The sequence below is a fragment of the Falco rusticolus genome, chromosome 13 (assembly GCF_015220075.1).
Source record: "Falco rusticolus isolate bFalRus1 chromosome 13, bFalRus1.pri, whole genome shotgun sequence".
In the NCBI taxonomy this organism is placed as follows: domain Eukaryota; kingdom Metazoa; phylum Chordata; class Aves; order Falconiformes; family Falconidae; genus Falco; species Falco rusticolus.
Genome location: NC_051199.1, coordinates 29501729 through 29519453, shown reverse-complemented (window position 1 = coordinate 29519453; position 17725 = coordinate 29501729). Strand labels below are relative to the sequence as shown.

At 43.1% G+C, this 17725-nt stretch overlaps 1 protein-coding gene across 2 annotated transcripts in view; it reads left to right on the top strand.

Moving 5' to 3' along the window:
• The first annotated feature begins 2861 nt into the window (after window positions 1-2861).
• Window positions 2862-17725, top strand: part of ARHGEF26 (Rho guanine nucleotide exchange factor 26) — a 58733-nt gene continuing 43869 nt past the window's right edge. The window contains exons 1-4 of one of the 2 annotated variants that reach the window (XM_037407574.1): window positions 2862-4068; window positions 5556-5595; window positions 7557-7702; window positions 14080-14136. In XM_037407574.1, coding sequence (XP_037263471.1) covers window positions 3100-4068; window positions 5556-5595; window positions 7557-7702; window positions 14080-14136 — 1212 coding nt within the window. In that variant the 5' untranslated portion in view covers window positions 2862-3099. The remainder of the gene's footprint in view (window positions 4069-5555; window positions 5596-7556; window positions 7703-14079; window positions 14137-17725) is intronic. The other variant, XM_037407573.1, reaches the window with a different exon arrangement.

Below are 17725 nucleotides of genomic sequence, written 5' to 3'. Positions count from 1 at the left end.
GGTGTTAATAACTACATTTAAATTTCTTTTTCTCTCTTAAGTGATATAGTTGATTTTACTTTTCTTATGATGGCAATCTTATTGTAAGGGGTTTATTTCTTTTTTACCGTGTCTGAAATTGAACACTGAGGTGGCTGTCCAGAAACCAAAATTATTTTTGCAATTGCATCATAGTTAATAAGTATGTGTAAGAGAATAATCTTGTAAAAGCTGATTACCTCAGTTATTAATAATTAGGATTTACAAGTTAAGTAATAGGCTGCAACTATATCCAATTCCTTGGCAATTTCATGTGGAAAGCTGAGAGATAATTTTAGGAATAATCCTCTGTGTGAATTTTATTTATAATTAATGCACAAGGCTGTGAAATCCTAAGTGTCAACTGAACTAGCATTTTAGGTTACACCTGTGGCTTCTCCTTCTGTGCTTGTAGTATTTTTACATATATGCAAAATTTAAATAGTATGGTATAATATCTTTAAAAAGGTAATAGAGCACTTATAATCTATTTTTTTCTGATTCAGTGATACATGAACTCTTCCAAGTTTGGAGAGAACAATTAAAAATCTAATAATATTTTTTCCAGCCCTTCTCCTTTCAAGTTTAGCCAGGAGTTTAAGCAGATACCCATCTTTCAATCAGCAAGTTATTTTGTTGAACTCAAGTCAGAACATTAGCACTCTTGAAGTTAGGCATGTGCTGATGCACCAGAGCACATTATAGCCCATGTGAGGCTACCTGGCCCTTTCTCCTCTGCTTCCGTACTCATGGGTATGTTTGGGGGGGGGGGGGGCGGGGCAGGAATCACTTAGCCTTTGCAATAGTTTGCCATCAAGCCTGATGATAGCCCTTCTCTTTGTTACAGTTCTCTTTTCTAATTTAATTCCTTTCTTGTAACAAACATGATCATCACCTTGGCTTTCAAACTTCCTAAGTAGCAGTCCAAGATTTGGCATCTGCCAAGTAGAAACCTGGTGGGGTTTTTGGTTAAACACACGCTCAGGGGGGCGACATCCCTCCCTGCCCCCCTCTTTCTGCCAACCATAGCGACTGGACCAGTTTTCTAAACCTGTGTTTCTAATACCCAGAGGACAGAGCTCTCATCATTCATTCAGGAACACCTGTGTCACAGATGCATAGAGCAGGGCCAGCTCTGCACCCCCCTAGAACCCCCTGACAAACCCCCTAGCTGGTGTCTACAGCCCTGAAGAAAGCCCCTGGAGCGGTTAGTAGCTGGCAGGGCTTCCCCAGCCAGGCACCTGCCATTGCCGGGGTGTTGCTGGCCCAGTCTCTACATCAAAGCTTTTTGTATTACTCTTTTTCAGTTGAAATCTGTGGAGAAATCAAGTTTGCATCTTGCAGGTAATGAAAGCAAAGTGCCCTCTCAGCCAGGTGTGAGGAAACCAGTTCCGCCTAACAAAGCTTTCGCAGCTCCTAGCTGCTTGGCCATTTCCTGATGGTCACTTAGGTGTAAATGACCTGCGTGTTTCAACCACTGATTTCAGTGGCAGAAAACCTGAGAGTGAAGGCCAAGATTAAGGGAAATAGGTATGTGCTTTATCGTCCCATCTCCAAACCTCTGGATTGCAGAGTGCCCCAAGCTGTGAAAGCAGGGCCTGGACTCTTCAACTGTTCCAGGTGTTTCTGTCCTGCCATCTGGACTGGGTACATTGCACAGGAACAGAAACCATACCTAGATTTGATCTTTCACGCATTTGAAGGAAGCCTGACAAATAATGCAGGTTTGCAATTTGATACTAGGGAAGCATTCTAAATTATATTTTACATTCGTATCCAATGTGACATTTAGTAGCAGAGCTAAATAATTACTCATGCTAAATGTTCTACATACTGTCACAAGGTAGCTTTTAAAACATAGGGATCCTTATTTTTTCCCCAACAGAAGCAGAGACAATTTTAACTGCAGAGAAGCAGATAGTGAAGTAAGGGCACGCTGGAATTATTACTAAACGTAATAGAAAAATTATCTGTGCTATTTATGCCGGGGACTCTGCCGCTGAGGCTCTCAGCGCCGGGCCCTGTGGTGTGGGTGGCAGCAGCCTTGGCTAGGCTGCAGGGCTGGCAGCAGGGTGGCACCATGCGCAGGGACCCGTGCAAAAGCATGAAGCATGCTCTTGGCTTTACTTTACTTTTCAAAACCTAGTTGGTTCTCCTTTAATTATGTTCTATGATGTACCAAAGTTACAGTTAAGTTTCTATGTTTTTACCGACACCATTTTTTCAGGGTGGTGTAACCTGTTGGAGTTCCGAGCAGGTTCACGGTTTATGTCCTGTTTTCTTAACAAAAAGCTGCTCCTTTTTCCAGCTTTCTCCCACCACTTGTTTGTTAGGTGCTCCAACGCCTTCTCTAAGGCCGGAGCAGCGCACGGGCCGCGGGCTCGCGCCAGCCCCTGCCCGGGTGGGCGCCGTGGGGGTGGCACAGGGGCATGGCCTGGGGGGGGCACGGCACCGGGGGGGCGTTGGGGCTGCACGGCTCCTGGCGCAGATGCAGCATTTTCCTGGTGTGCCGGCACCACTGCGTCCCCGCAGCCACGGCCCGGGGCTGTCGCTGCTGGGCTGGCCCCAGGCGCCCGCGCACGGCTGTACGCCCCGCGCGCCGCTGTACGCCCCGCGCGCGGCCCGCCCGCCTTGGGCAGCGCTAGGTGAGGTCGGCCGGCGGCGCCCGCTGCTCCCGACCCGCCGCCCGCCACCTGCGTGGCGCTGGCCCGCGCTCGGCCTGGGGAGCAGGGGGGGCAGGGCAAGGCAGGCCCGGGGAGGGGCCCGGCGGCGGGGCCGGGCGCGGCGGGGCCGCGGGGGCTGGCGGAAGGCAGTGGGGGAAGGCGCGCCGCCCTCCGCCGCAGCCGGGCCGCAGGTGGGGCGGGGAGGCGGCCGTGTCCCCCCGCCCCCGGCGGGCGCTGCCGTGAGGTGAGGGCCGGGCCGCTGCCGAGAGCGGGAACGGGCTCGGGCCCCGCGCTCCCCGCGGCCGGGCGGCCCAGGGCGGGCTCCTGGCAGGGGGGAGCAGCCTCTCCCCGAGGGCATTCGCGTCCCTTCTGGCTGGCGGCGGGCAGGGGGAGCTGGCGGCGCCCCGCGGAGCGGGCGATGGATGGGGCGGGCGAGGCGGATCTCTGCGGCGACGAGGCGGCGCCGCGCTGGAGGAGGAGGGCGACCCCCCGGCCGCAGCCCCGCGCCTGGAGCAAAGCCCGGCTGCAGTCGTACCAGAGCCCCAGCGGGGTGCTCTACACCGACTTCCCCGTAGGGGACAGGTGCAGCTGCTTCACCGTGACTCAGCCGGCCGGTACCGTCAGCACCTGCCCGGGCGGCGGAGCGCCGTGGAGGGGCCCCGCCATGGGCTCCGTGTCCAACGGGAAGGTGCGGCCTCCAGCCCGCGAAGCGGTCTCCCCTGAGCCGCCCGCTCCGGCCTCTGACGCTCCGGTCGGCGTTAGCGCCAACGGCGCCGTCACCTCGCCGGGCAGCCCGCCGGGCCATCATCCCCTGAGGGTCCCCGGGCAGCCGGCACTGTCCCCGCAGCGGGAGCAGACCGCTCTCGCGGGCAGCCCGCAGCTCTCGCCCGCTGGCAGCGCAACCTCGCAGTGCAACCGGCTCCCCCGAGCGCCGGGCCGGCCGCCGCCGGGATCCCCCGCGACCTCCCCGCCGCCCGGCGCGGCCGCCGCGGGCCCGCCCGCCGTCCTGAGCACCGACAGTCCGGCCGCCCGCAGGGTGGGCACGCAGCAGATCATCCCCAGGAGCCTGGCCTCCGAGATAAAGGTGACGAGCAAGCACAGCGGCCAGAGCGCGGAGGCAAGCAGGAGGGTGCTGAAGGTGCGCAGCATGGTGGAGAGCCTCAGCGCGCCGTTGGCGGCCGATGCGGAGGAAGAAGCCGAGGGAGACCTGGACAGCCCGGGGACCCTGAGGCGCGGCCTGCGCTCGACGTCCTACCGCAGAGCCGTGGTGAGCGGCGTGGACTTCGACGGCTCTTCCAATTTTAAGAAAAAAAACCGAATGTCCCAGCCCATACTTAAAGCGGTTGTTGAGGATAAAGAGAAATTTTCAAGCCTGGGCAGGATGAAGGTAAGTGGTGATGAACGGAGACACGTTGATTTTGAGTGGTGTAGGCGACACTGGCGGCGATTTGCAGTCTCTAGGTTTTCCATAGATGCTGGAGTCCTTCCAGTCTGCTTCTTGCTACCACAGAACTTCTCATAGTTATTGGTGAGTCTCGCAGATCACTTACAAATGTTGTTTTCAAAGTGAAGTGGTGGAGGCTTCAGGGACAGGGCTCTGTTGAAATCCAGGCAGCTCAAAAATGTGTGATGGCAGCCTCCTGCTTGCGTTTCCTGCAGGATTCCCCAACACATAGAGGTTCTCTTCCACAATCAAGTGATGTTCTAAAACTTTTCCCCAGAAAGTAGTAAACATGGAAAAAAAAGACTTTGACCTAGTAAAGGCTACCTGCGAAGGTAGGCAGACGGACAGAAAAAATGAACTTTCACCCTTGCTCCTCTGGGACGTTAGTATTTTTAAAAATCGGAATGTGTTTTTTAAACTGATAGCAGCCACTTCAGGTATGTTTATTTGTAGCTTGATTTTAATGACTGCAAGTAAAAGCAGAATGCCCGTTTTTAATTCTTGGTTGTAATCTCTTAGGAGTAGTAGATTTATATTGAATGTTAATGTATTAAATTATAAAGACTTACTGAAAATACTTTTACTTGAACATATCTTATTGTAATATTGTATTTCTTTTTTAATATAATCTGGTACTTTTTGAAAAATATATTGGTAGATTTCTGCAGAGTTTGGAATTGTGTAATAAAGTACTCAAGGCTAAGGGTAATGCTCTAGCTATTAGAATAATTATCAGTTTTCAACCAAATTAAAAATCATGGTTATGGCAGCTTTTGTGAAAACGCTATAAGTGGCGAAATAGTAATCAATTGTAGACTGCTGCAGAGTAGGGAGGTGGTGATGTGATTTGGTTTTGGTAGTAGTCTTTAACAGTATGTTTTGTTTAAAATAGGAGCATGTGATGTTGTCCTGGCTTTACACACAACCCCCTTTTTGCTAGTAGCATTTTTTTAAAACAGACTTCTTAGACCGTATGACCTGTTGCACCAAAACATCTGTTTTGCCTCAAAGTTTTGTTTTGGTCTCAAAACATTAGTTTATAAAATACTTAATGTGGTTGCTCTTTGCAAAGTGTGTGAAAAGAGCCGCTCAGTTGTGTACCTTCTGTCCTCATAGGAAAGTCCAGTGACAGTGGAATGAGTTGCAGATTCACAGAACTCTTGTAAAGCTAGTGTACTACGCTTTTGAAACATAAGAGAAGCATTGGGGACAAGTATGTATAAACAGCATGTGAGAGAAGGAAAGCTAGAGTAGCTTTTCACTTTCTGTGGTGAAACCATTATTTTCATGAATACTTGTCCAATACCAGAAGTTTATAGATTAGGGCCTGCTAATGTGGTGCCTAAGTATCAAAACAGAAGTTCTTGTTACCATTGATTGTTTTGCATTCTTTTAATGTGTATATATCTCTTTCTTGTTAAAATTATCAGAAGAAAATGCTGAAAGGACAAGGGACATTTGATGGGGAAGGTAAGCCCTTTTCTGTACAGACTTGATAATCTGCTCAATCACAAGAGAGATGAACTCCAAGATTATTTTGCACGCTTCTTTCATATGTAGTCAAAGACTTAAGTGCCTTGTTTTTCAGTACACTGCCTAAACCATGGAACCATAGTTTTGGCACTAGACATACTTCAGGGAATGTTTTAAAGAATACAAAATGGCAGGCTAAAAATGGGGTTTTGTTTGAAGGGCTTCTTTCCAATTTCAATTCCATTCCTTCCTAAAAGATTAATTGATCAATGTTTCTGTCTTGGCCCTAACAGTTCTGTAGAATTACATAATGAGGCTTCTTCCTCCTGTTGGGACTGCCTTCCTGCATATTCCCTGTGACTCCCTAGGTGCAAGATGTAACTTTTGTGGATCAGTTTATGGGTTTGGGGTCATCGCTTGCAAGCAGATGCCCAGGTTGCTGTTCTCAGAGTTTATGGTTCATGTGTTTCTCCCTTTTCCTCATAAGGCAGGGGTGCTGGGGTGTGTTCTGTGAATTCGTAATCCTTTTCTTGCTACCTAGGCTTCAAGTTTTAAGTGTCAGAAAAACACTGTTAATGTTACTCGTTAATTCTGGGCTTTGCCAAGTTTGCTGCTATTCGCAATATTTCAACAAGAAAAAAAATCTTTCCTGGCTATGACTCCATTATTAGTCTATGGAAGTTTAATTCTAGCAACTGCTACTCTCTTGGCTTTTCTCTGCTTAATGCCTCCTTAAGGTCGTATCAGCTGCTGTGTTACCTTCCTTTTCCTCTTACTTCTATTGTCAAGACTTTTCTACTTTGCTCCATTTGCATTGCTCTCTATCTTACTTTCATCTTCTCTCACACTATCTCCTGATGACGTTTTCTAGATTCTCTTTCAATGTCTCCTTTCTATCTTGAACTGATCCCAGCTAGTACCTTTCTCTGTAATGCCTCTCAGAATTCAGTTGCTGTACATATTTCTGGCCTTAAAAGCATATATGCTGTGTAGACCTGTTCCAGAGGGCAAATACAAAAGGCCAGATGTTGTATAATACTCAGGTGAGGGCTGTGTGGTCTGAGAGGTGGAACATACCTACCCAGTCCAGCATCAGACCTCAGGAGTTGCACCTGTGTGTGGAGCATCCAGACTGTTCACTTCTTTCCCTTTTATCTGGTAGGGGAGGACTGGATATTGTCCAAAGCCTGGCCCATCTCTAAAGTACCTTTTAGAGCTTGCTTTCTTAACAGCTTGATCTGCCTGTTAGGTTGTTCTGGTCTTGAATTTCTCTGTCCTTTTCTGGCTGCTTTTGAGAAGAGTGTGTGGTCAAGGAGATTGGGAAATGGAAAGGGTGTGCTCCACACCTGCATTTCGTTGCCATCGATGATACTGAATGAATGCTGGCACTACTGATACAACGAGTGTATTTTGTCTTAAGGTTCATAGGCCTCATGTTTACTCAAGCAACCTTTGAAGTTTCTATTTGGAATAGTTCTGACCTCAAAATTTTGAAATTTGTATCATTTCCTTAGTGAAGTGCAAAGATGGTACTTAAAGCTGATGGAATGAAAGTTGGCATGGGTAGTGGACTTGTAGATTAAAATAGCTAGACCTCCAGGTTAGTGACTCTGCTCAACATGCTTGTTCAGTTTTTAAATTGCTGGCTAATTTTGAAACATTGTGCAGCAAACCAAGGAAGAAAAAACTGTTTTCTGGTTGTTGTTTTTTTTTTTTTACAAAGAACACATCTGTTATTTAATTCAGTCAGTGTGGATCTTTTGGTAGTGGTACAGTGATCCATTGTTACTGTACTGCACCATTGTCCATCCTAAATAAGATACTATCTTTGTCTCGGAGTTTGTGAACAGCACATTGACATTTGGGGTTTTTGCATTGTTTAAGTGTTACTTACAATTTTATGAAAGCAGCTAAACAAACTTTCTAGCAATTACTGACATACTATTGTTGTTTTATAGAAAATGCTGTATTATATCAGAACTATAAAGAAAAAGCTCTGGACATAGATTCCGATGAAGAGTCTGAGCCCCGAGAGCAGAAGTTGGATGAAAAGATTGTTTTTCACTGTAAGCCCCTGAGATCAACATGGAGTCAGCTGTCTGTTGTGAGTATTTGATCATCATATAGCCAGACAAAGACAGAGTATCTAAGAATGTATTGAAGCAGGTCTTTTTATTTGCTACTGGAATTTTTGGCTGAAGTTTGTCATCTCCTTTTTCCCTTCCAAAATAAAAGATGTCTCAATTTTTTTTTTTACAAGTTTGCAACTATTCAAATATTAATAATACAAATCCAGAGGTCTCAATTTAGCTTTTGTTCAGGTTTCATGTATAGTAACTCATAACAGCTTAAAGAAAGCATAAATCATGTCTTCTCAGTCAATTTTAGTAGGTATAGACTGATGCTCCTGCCAGAATCCCTGGTTATACCGACACCTTCCTTTTTCTAGTGCAAGTGTGTTTGTAGGCTCGTGTGGCCACACAACAGAGTATGTGATTTGAAATCACCAAAATAATAATAATAATAAAAAAATCAGTGTAGTTTAAGGTGAAATCAAATGCAACTTTGAAATGCAAAGGAATTAATATTTCACAATTTTATGCTTTAAGATACTTTTTTTTCTTTTCTTTTTCAACTATGCTGGAAAAAAAAATAATCAAGCATGTCTCTTTTGTATGTGCATTGAATTTAAGACCCTAACTTTGTACTTTCCACAATCACTGGAGGTGGTTGCTTAGGCCTTACCTGCACAGGGTGCTGGCAGCTGTGCTGATGGAGGTCCTCAGAAGAGTTACGGTTTACGCCAATGCATGTTACTGTATCTGGCTGTTCTGAATGAGGTAATGCCAGCCTGAAAAGACAGGTTGAAATCCTAACAGTGTGTAAACTCAGAGCGAAAACTGTGCTTTGTGGTACCATTCAATAAATTTGTGTGGACTAAACCTTGAACAGGATTTAGTCCTGTTTGGCTAGTTTGTTTGTTTGCGTTTGGTTGGTTGGGTTTTGCTGTTTTTGCTAAACATTGTTTTTCATTTCATGAGAGGGACATGGAAGTCCTGATCAATTACTGGTCTTTGTTTTGCATAACAATCAATACAATTGAGAAGGTCCAGTTTAGGGTCCTTTATTTGGCAAAGACAGAACTTTACCTTACTCCTTACCTTACTCCTTACCTTACTCCTTACCTTACTCCTTACCTTACTCCTTACCTTACTCCTTACCTTACTCCTTACCTTACTCCTTACCTTACTCCTTACCTTACTCCTTACCTTACTCCTTACCTTACCTGTCCTTACCTTACCCTCCTTACCTTACTCCTACCTTACTCCTTACCTTACTCCTTACCTTCCTCCTTACCTTACTCCTTACCTTACTCCTTACCTTACTCCTTACCTTACTCCTTACCTTACTCCTTACCTACTCCTTACCTTACTCCTTACCTACTCCTTACCTTACTCCTTACCTTACTCCTTACCTTACTCCTTACCTTACTCCTTACCTTACTCCTTACCTTACTCCTTACCTTACTCCTTACCTTACTCCTTACCTTACTCCTTACCTTACTCCTTACCTTACTCCTTACCTTACTCCTTACCTTACTCCTTACCTTACTCCTTACCTTACTCCTTACCTTACTCCTTACCTTACTCCTTACCTTACTCCTTACCTTACTCCTTACCTTACTCCTTACCTTACTCCTTACCTTACTCCTTACCTTACTCCTTACCTTACTCCTTACCTTACTCCTTACCTTACTCCTTACCTTACTCCTTACCTTACTCCTTACCTTACTCCTTACCTTACTCCTTACCTTACTCCTTACCTTACTCCTTACCTTACTCCTTACCTTACTCCTTACCTTACTCCTTACCTTACTCCTTACCTTACTCCTTACCTTACTCCTTACCTTACTCCTTACCTTACTCCTTACCTTACTCCTTACCTTACTCCTTACCTTACTCCTTACCTTACTCCTTACCTTACTCCTTACCTTACTCCTTACCTTACTCCTTACCTTACTCCTTACCTACCTTACTACTCTAGGTTGATTTGACTGCATGTATTAATGGAAACCATTTTTAAAAAGCTGAGTATTCAGACAGTGGTATTCTGCTACCCATAGCACAGTCCGTGAAGCATCCGCAGTGGCTTTTTCTTAGTAGCGTTGTTAAACAAAGTAGAATTCAGCTGTTTTAATCAGTAATGTAATCTTGCTAGCTTCCCTGCTAGTAAATTAATGATACTGGTTGATATTTCAACAGGCTTTCATCATGTGCATGATTTTGAGACTAAAGGAACTGTAAATAAATCTGTGGTTAATTTTGTTATCCTTTGATCATTTCTGTGGCTTCTAGAGGGATATCCCTAAAATGAAGGGTTTGGGGTTTTGTTGGTTTTTGTTTATGTAACTTGCAGAATGTTGCAGAACTTCATCTCTGTATGCAGCATTGGAATGTTACGTGACATCAGCACTGGGTTAATGGTTGGACTCGGATCATCTTAAAGGTCTTTTTCAACCTGAATGATTCAGTGATTCTACGATCACCTAGAATATTCAACAGTTGGGGCCATTGTCTTTGTATATCCTGTATAGATTAGTTATTAAGCCTCAGCAATATCTTCTAAGGCTATTTATGTTGTCTGTTTAGAAGAGCTGTCTTACAGGTGTTGATGACCTTTTGCTGTTTAAGGTATGGAAATAGGAATCCCTCTTTGATTCAATAATTATGAAGCAGGCAAGACAATGTGGTTTTGAAAAGATTAGCTTTAATTTTTTTTTTTCAACAAAGAAAGTACATTAAATGTAGTTTATTTGCTCAATGCTGCAAAAAAAATTGTTTATAATGAAGTCAGGTTTTTTTCTGCCTTTAGGCAAACCAGCAGTTAAATGTTCAACAGCTGAGGTATTTTGGGAGGAATGCTATTCAGTAATAATAATAATTTCAAAAACATTGATTTGTTGCAAGACCAAAATAGTACAAAGATCATTTCAGTAAGAGAGCCATGCCTATGCCATGCTTACAGTTATACAAACCAGCTTGTTCTTCACGATTTCCAGCACAGCAGACTTGGTCAGTGTCTTTACTTGATTTACAAGGATGGAGGTGGGGAGTATATGGGAAAAGGTAGTGGACTGTGAAAACAAAATATGGGAATCTGAATCTTGTAGTGTCTCTGTTTATAACTCCCTGGAAAAATTACATGCTGTCAGTGTGTATTAAAAAGCGAGTGTGGAATTGTAACAGGAGGTCAGCTGGAAAATGTCAAAGTATTGGGTTTCAACATATGTTAGGAAAGAAGGAGAATAATACATTTATGGTATTTGTTAGGAGTGACTATGCTAGGAAATAGAGGGGGGAGGCAGCAGAATGAATCTGCTCTTTCTGCAGGATGTTTCTTTGGCCATACAGGCTTGATGGCTGATGCAGTCAGTTCTGACCAGACTTGCCATTTGAGGGGAGTAGTGAAACCTTCATGTATAGAGTTGTTGAATCCTTTATGATAATAATAAAAACATGTTTCTCTCTTCCTGCAGTGTATGCACCCATGTGAAAGTAAGATTGAGCTTTTCAGAGAACATATACAGACTCTGAAATGGGGTGCTGTTTAAGTCCAGTTCCTTTCAAATTCTTCTCTTGAACCTTCTTCCTGTTGCAGATTAGACAGCTAGCAGTAGTGAAGCAGGTGACTAGGTAAAGAGCTACCTTATCTACTATCTCTGTTCCTTGCAACCTTCATCTGTTAATTTAAAAGTTTAATTTAGGGAGAATAACCAATATTTCCAAATATATTTGAAAAGTATCTTTCGATAATTGTGAAGATTTCCAGCAAATCATAGGCAGTGATACTAACTTGTGCACTATATTAAATGTGTTTACTTTCCAACAAATGCAGCATTCAGTTGGTATGGTATGGATAATGACAATGTGTGTTACTGTGCATTCGAAGAATCACAGCATCAGTTAGGTTGGAAGGGTCCCCTTGAGATCTTGTCCAGACCCCTGCTTCAGGAGAGTTGGCTGGAGCAAGTTGTCCGACTGTGTCCAGGTTGTTAACATTTCCATGGGTGGAGACCTCGCCACCTCCCTGGGAAACATGCTGCAGGGTTTGACCACTGTGTCTGACTGGTGGACTTTGAACTTAAATGTGTGTTTTTCGAGGTCCTTACCATACAGCCTGGAGATACGAAGCATGTTTACTTTTCATTACTACTGTCAATGCTGCTATGATTCTTACAAATATTCTTGAGATCTACACTGGAAACAATGTCCCATAGCATGGGTAATTCTTAGAATTATTGATGTATTTGATCTCATACCCAGTAGGTTCAATGTGTTTGTGTAGCGCTGCATCAAGATTTTGCATGTTCTCTCAACTGCTGTTTCTCTAACCTGAAACTCTTTCCAAGCTTTGGTCATCTTGTGTTTCATTTTTCTGATCATCTCTTTCTCTGGCTTGGGAAAAGTGCAGCTGTGGTTTTTCTTATTCATTTAAAAAGCTGCTCTAAGTTGCTTTACCAAGCCACTCGCACTGTCACCTTTCCATGACTGCCTCTTCCCTGTGGTATCATACAAAAGCTGCCTGGTTTTATTGTTGAGGATCTTCAGGGCTAATCTTTGCTTTAGCTCCCATTTCTCTCCCATTATCAGAGGGCTTATGTTAAAATTGTTTATGGTGCAGCTGCTTCCTATATTTGTCAGAGAAATATTTCTGGTGAGTTACCCCCATCCAGCACCTCTGTATTTGGAGGAATGTCTTGTACTTAACCACAGAGTTAACCTGTTGTTCTTTTCATCTTTTCCTCCTCATCTCTGCGGCTGAATCAGTCATAAGTGAGTTGGAAAAAGTCCAGTGGGACAGTAAGTCAGCGGTAGTAGCTGTAGTGTTGGGCCTCTTCTTTCTGGTTATGTTCTTAAGCTTATATTAACTTTTTGTTTGCATAGTATGATAAATATAATTTTTAGGCTATTTCAGCTAAAACATTTTGGAATAGGAATTGAATTTTCTTTCACTGTGCGCCAAAAATAGTCTCCATATTTGGGCCTCTTTGGAAGCGTTGCCATTGATTAAGAATATAAGGTTGAGCCATTTGCTTATGCAATTAATTTATATGTATACTTTTATGTACACATCCATATATGACAGAATAATGATCACAAAACACAGCTACACTTTTTGAACATTAATACAGTGGTTGCCGCAGTGACCTCACTGGAAATTTGCAGTTGCTCTGTTAACAGGAAGCATTGAAATCTCTTGGATATGTTCATAGGTATTTCCTGTGTTGGCATATTTTTAGAAACGTCTTCCACTGCACCCAGAAAAAAGTGACATTGTGCTTCCTAGTGAGTGCTTTAAAGCTTTCAGGTTGTTGATTGAAAGGTACTTTAATTCTTGCTTGGTATTCAGAAGTGTATGTTTGTGGTGAGGGATCTGTAGCTTAAGTTCACAAGTTCAATTAAGTTCACAAGAACAATTGCTCGCGCACTGGAATATTTGTTATTTTTGCAAGTATATACGTGCATGTGTATACTTTGGTGTGCATGCAAACCAAAGTGTGGCACTTGTTAACCTTGTGCCATCTTGACTGTTGAGCCTCTTGTGCCATCTTGACTGTTGAGCCTCCTATTCAGATTTGTGGTGCCTGGTAGGCAGGCATAAAATGAGGAATAATACATCCTCTAAAATTCCAGGGAACAAGTGGAGTAAGAAGAGAAAGCTGATGATGATAGTGCATTGGGAGCTTTTGGAAAAGACTGAAAGAGAAATGGGAGCATGAAAGTGCATCTGTTAGGTTTCGTGGAAAATGGCTACAGCTGGAGTTCATGATGGTTGCATACGGAGGGCTGGGGCAAACTTGTCTTGGCTGATTTGGCTGTAGGGTGCTGGGTGGGGGGAGGTGTCATCGTAGGGTTGAGGATAGAAATACTGGGGTATTTACTCAGGACTTTGCCATGTTGTTTATAGTAAAGCTGGAGCTCCTCCAGAATAATTTTTTGGCCAACAATCTACCTGTCTACATAGTTTGTCTATGCCTTTAGGTGTTTAACAAATGAAGGCACTAAGATTATCCAGGGCAAGTCGGAAAACAAACCTTGTGATGTACATGTGTCAGTCAAGAAACCTAACTTAAAAAGAGAAAGTAGTTTTCATGCTTCTGTGTGTGTGTGAAATCCAAGGAGGTTGTACAGGGTCACCATGATTCAGCTGTGCGTGCTTTTGCTGCAGTAGTTCTGTGTTTGTGTCTTGGGATAGTTTTTAATGAAATAAATTTACTTCTTTTGGTAAGTCAAATGACAGATGTTATTAACTTTTTAAAATTATTTCATTTCTGCTAGTTCACTGCTGTCTTTCTGAAATGAATAGATTCTTCAGCTGCATTCTTAGGGCAATATTTTGATAGTCCTGCATATATATATATATATATAAAAATCACATTTTTCTACAAAACATGTTAAAAAAACCTGATTTATTTTTTAGGTGAAGAAGAATGGATTATCTGAAGTGATCAGCCAGGAAGAAAGAAAAAGACAGGAGGTACTCCTTTAAAGTAACATTCTTTCTCGTTGCTTGTTTAGGGGCGCACTGCATGCCTGATTAAATACTCTATTTGTTGATAAGAAGGCAAGTTCATTGGGCTGTTTTCTGTCCTAGAGTGAAGTGCCGTCTTTCCTCAGGGAGAATAAATAAACAAAACCTGTCTATTGCTGATGTGCATGACCCCCTGCCACAGGTCTCCTACCAACCCGCTGCAGCTCTTGCCTAGGTACGCTCACTCCAGCAGATGTAGCATGGTTGGTGGCTACTCAGTAGCAGCAGGCAGGCACTGCTGCATGCTGTGCTGGGGAAGGTGTAAAATTAACCTTGTATTCACAGAGGGTAGGAGGTGGCACATTTTTAAAGGCAGTGAGGAAAAATTAACAGCTTTTTACAGTGCCTCTTAGTTGTAACTAATCCTATGAACAAATTTGAACCTGCGAGCACTGTGTAGCTGGCGTAACTAACCTTTTTCCTTTCATTCTGCAATGGAGTAGGTGCATCCATGCTGTCAACAGTACAGACAACAGCAGCAATTACTGATGTAGTTACCTTTTCTCTCTCTGTCTCTTTCCCCTTTGTTCCTTTTGTCCTCTTTATCCACTTTCCTCTTCCTCTTTGCTCCTTTTGTCCCCTTTATCTGCTTTACCCTCCTTCCTTACTTACAGGGTCTATTTCAAATGAATGAGAGGTGTTGAAAAGAATAGCCTGACCTAGCCAACTGTATACCTGCAGTTCTTGAGGTATGTCCTTCAATAGGGAAAAAACCCCAAGTTTTTTTCAGTAGAAACACTGTAGCATTACCTGCCATGGTTGTTTCATTATCTTCAGGACATACCTCAGTGAGTGTAGCCGAGTGAGACCTGACTGGGGTTTTCTGTGAAGTCCACAGATGTGTATAGCAAGCCTCAAATATTAATTTAGCTGCATGACCTACAGCTATTGTGTTCATATGTGAAATACAGAAACATCTTGTATTGCATATGTGGGATTTGTACAATGGTTTGGGGGGTCTTTTATCATGTTCCAGTTCTTTGCTTATCTTTTGGGGCTGTGCAGCAGTTCAGGCCATGTGTTCTGCTTTTCTGTCTCCTCCTGCTGGGAAGCTTTAAGACACAAAAGCATTTCTTTCAGTCATATCCTTTAGGAGCCTTAAGTCTATGTTTCTGGGAGTCATATTTACATCCTGTCAAAGAGAACAAGTTCTTTAGATGCCTTTTAAATGAAAAGTTTTTAATGTTACCAAAAAAATGTTTTCAAGCCTGAGGGTTTTTTATTTGAATGTTAGAGGCCTGTTCCTGCAGAGAGAGCCTAAATAAATATTCCTAGCTGTATTGCCAACTCGTGCTTTTGTTGTATTTCTTTTAAATTGCCTTTTATCAATTATTCATTATCTATTCTTTAAATTGCTTTTTATACCCTATTAGATTATTTTTGCCATTGTAATATAGTCACTGTAGAAAAATAATTTGTTTGCTTTCTACCTTGATTAAATGTCAATGTCATACAGTCATGCACATCCCATCTTTCAGAACACATTAGTGAGATGGATGGATGTGCATCTTTGTCTAAATATATATTGGACTGAAGACTGGAAACTTAACTGCTGGGCAGAGGCCAGAATGCCCATTTTAGGTACCTTTCTGCACTCTGTTAGCCAAGCAGGATGTAGATTTGCCACCAGAGTTTGGCTGATTTATGTATATGTGCTCTAGATTCTTGAGGCTGATGGGAGTTGGCAAGCAGGCAATGTAATGTCATTTTAAGCATCACGTTTGTGCATCTTCTTGCACAGCAGTACTCACTCCTGCAAATAACATGTTGTAGCTGTAACCTATCTGCTGCTGTGTCTCTTACCAAGATCCCTTCAGCTTTTTAGGTAGGTAATAAGACAGAGGCTACTGATAAGTACATTAGACTTCCTTTCCTTGTACATATAACGGTCCTGTAGGCTTTCTGTGGAGTGCAGTTGTCTTTGGACTGCATAAATCTTGAAGGCTTCAGCTAAAGCAGGTTCTAAGAAATCCAGAACTTATTATTTCATTATTAAAATCTCAGTTCTTTGAAGAAGACTTTTTTAGAAGAGCAAGAGTAATTTTGAAAGCAGAGTCTGGGAACACTGAGTCTCAGGATACCCAAGAGAAATTGTATTTAATGAAAAACTTACCTTAACACCACCAGAATTCACTAGGCTTGAAGTGTTTTAAGAAATCTTAGGAGCAAATACTCCCAGCAGAATATTTTGCTCTCCCCCCACCCCACTCCCGGTACAGTTTGTCGCAGCTGGCAATATCCAGGGAGACCACCTTCAACCTGCCTGTAGTCGCCCTTGACTTTATACCTGTCCCTGGAGGAGCAGGGTTCCTCTGAAGCACATACATCAGCCCATCTCAGTGAGCTCTTCCTGCAGCCTGTCAGCTGCAAGACACTCTCTCTGTTTCTCTCTGTATATGCAGAGCCATGGGCATCAGCCTTTCCAAATACTTAACTTGTGCACTGCAGCATTTAAAGTATCTATTTCTCCTTTGGTTTGAGAATGCTTAGGGAAGTTAGTTGCAAGTAGCTAATGAAACTATAGGCACAAGTATTGCCATTAGCTATATTGAGAAGAAAGCTGTATTACTTCTGCTGGTGGTATTATTCTGTGCTAGTAATGCCTGGAATGTGGCACTGATGACAAATGTGACTTGGTGTGGAGCTTGTGACAGAAGGGTTCACGAAAACTATTTACTTTTTTCCATGTATATACATACAAGAACTCTGTTAGATTAACAACAAATAAAGCCTAGGGAGGCAAAAGGTGTCTAAAAGCTGAAATGGTTTCTATTTGAGAGATGAAAATTTCCAATGGAACAAAGATGTGGATTTCAAAGTCCAAAATCCATTAAAAGTTTGCTTTGTATGTCAGCCTGCTGATGGAAGTTACAGTGGCTACTTAGAAAGTGGTAGGGTGATAAAGCAGAAGTTGTTTGTGGAAGGTGAGGGAATGTACTGGAGGGCTGCCTGGCTGGTGTCTGGTCGCTAATCACTAAAGGGGATTGTGGCTGTTACCCCCTCCTGTCTGCTCTGCCTCTAGGCTCCTGCCCCTGTTGCAGATAGCTCAGCTTCTCATCTGCCTGCTCCTAACTTGATGTTTTGAAAGTAACCAAGATATCGCTGCTGATACAAGACTAAAACCTGAATTTTGCAAAGGGTTTTGCTTTTTGGCAGATGCTTGAGTAAGCAGAGTTCTGTTACCCAGGAACACTTTCAAGTAAATAATGCAGCAGCTTCTGCTTAAAAAAGAGCAAAAGCAAATACTGGCTGGTGAACAGTAGTATGACTGATACAAAGCTTCCAACTGGACCACAGAAAACCCGACATGTTTGGGGTTTTTTTAGCTAAAAAAACCAAACGCAAACCCCACCTTTCAGGAGTATGAATGGGGAGTGATCACAGTTGGTTTTTTGTTTTCAAACTCTCTGTTTGTGCTTGCATTGAAAAGTCTAATATAGACACTTAAATTTTTTTTGTTGTATTAAATAACTTATTTCTAAGTAAATGATGCAGCTATCATAGAAATGAATATTTACGGTATAATCTCTAGCTT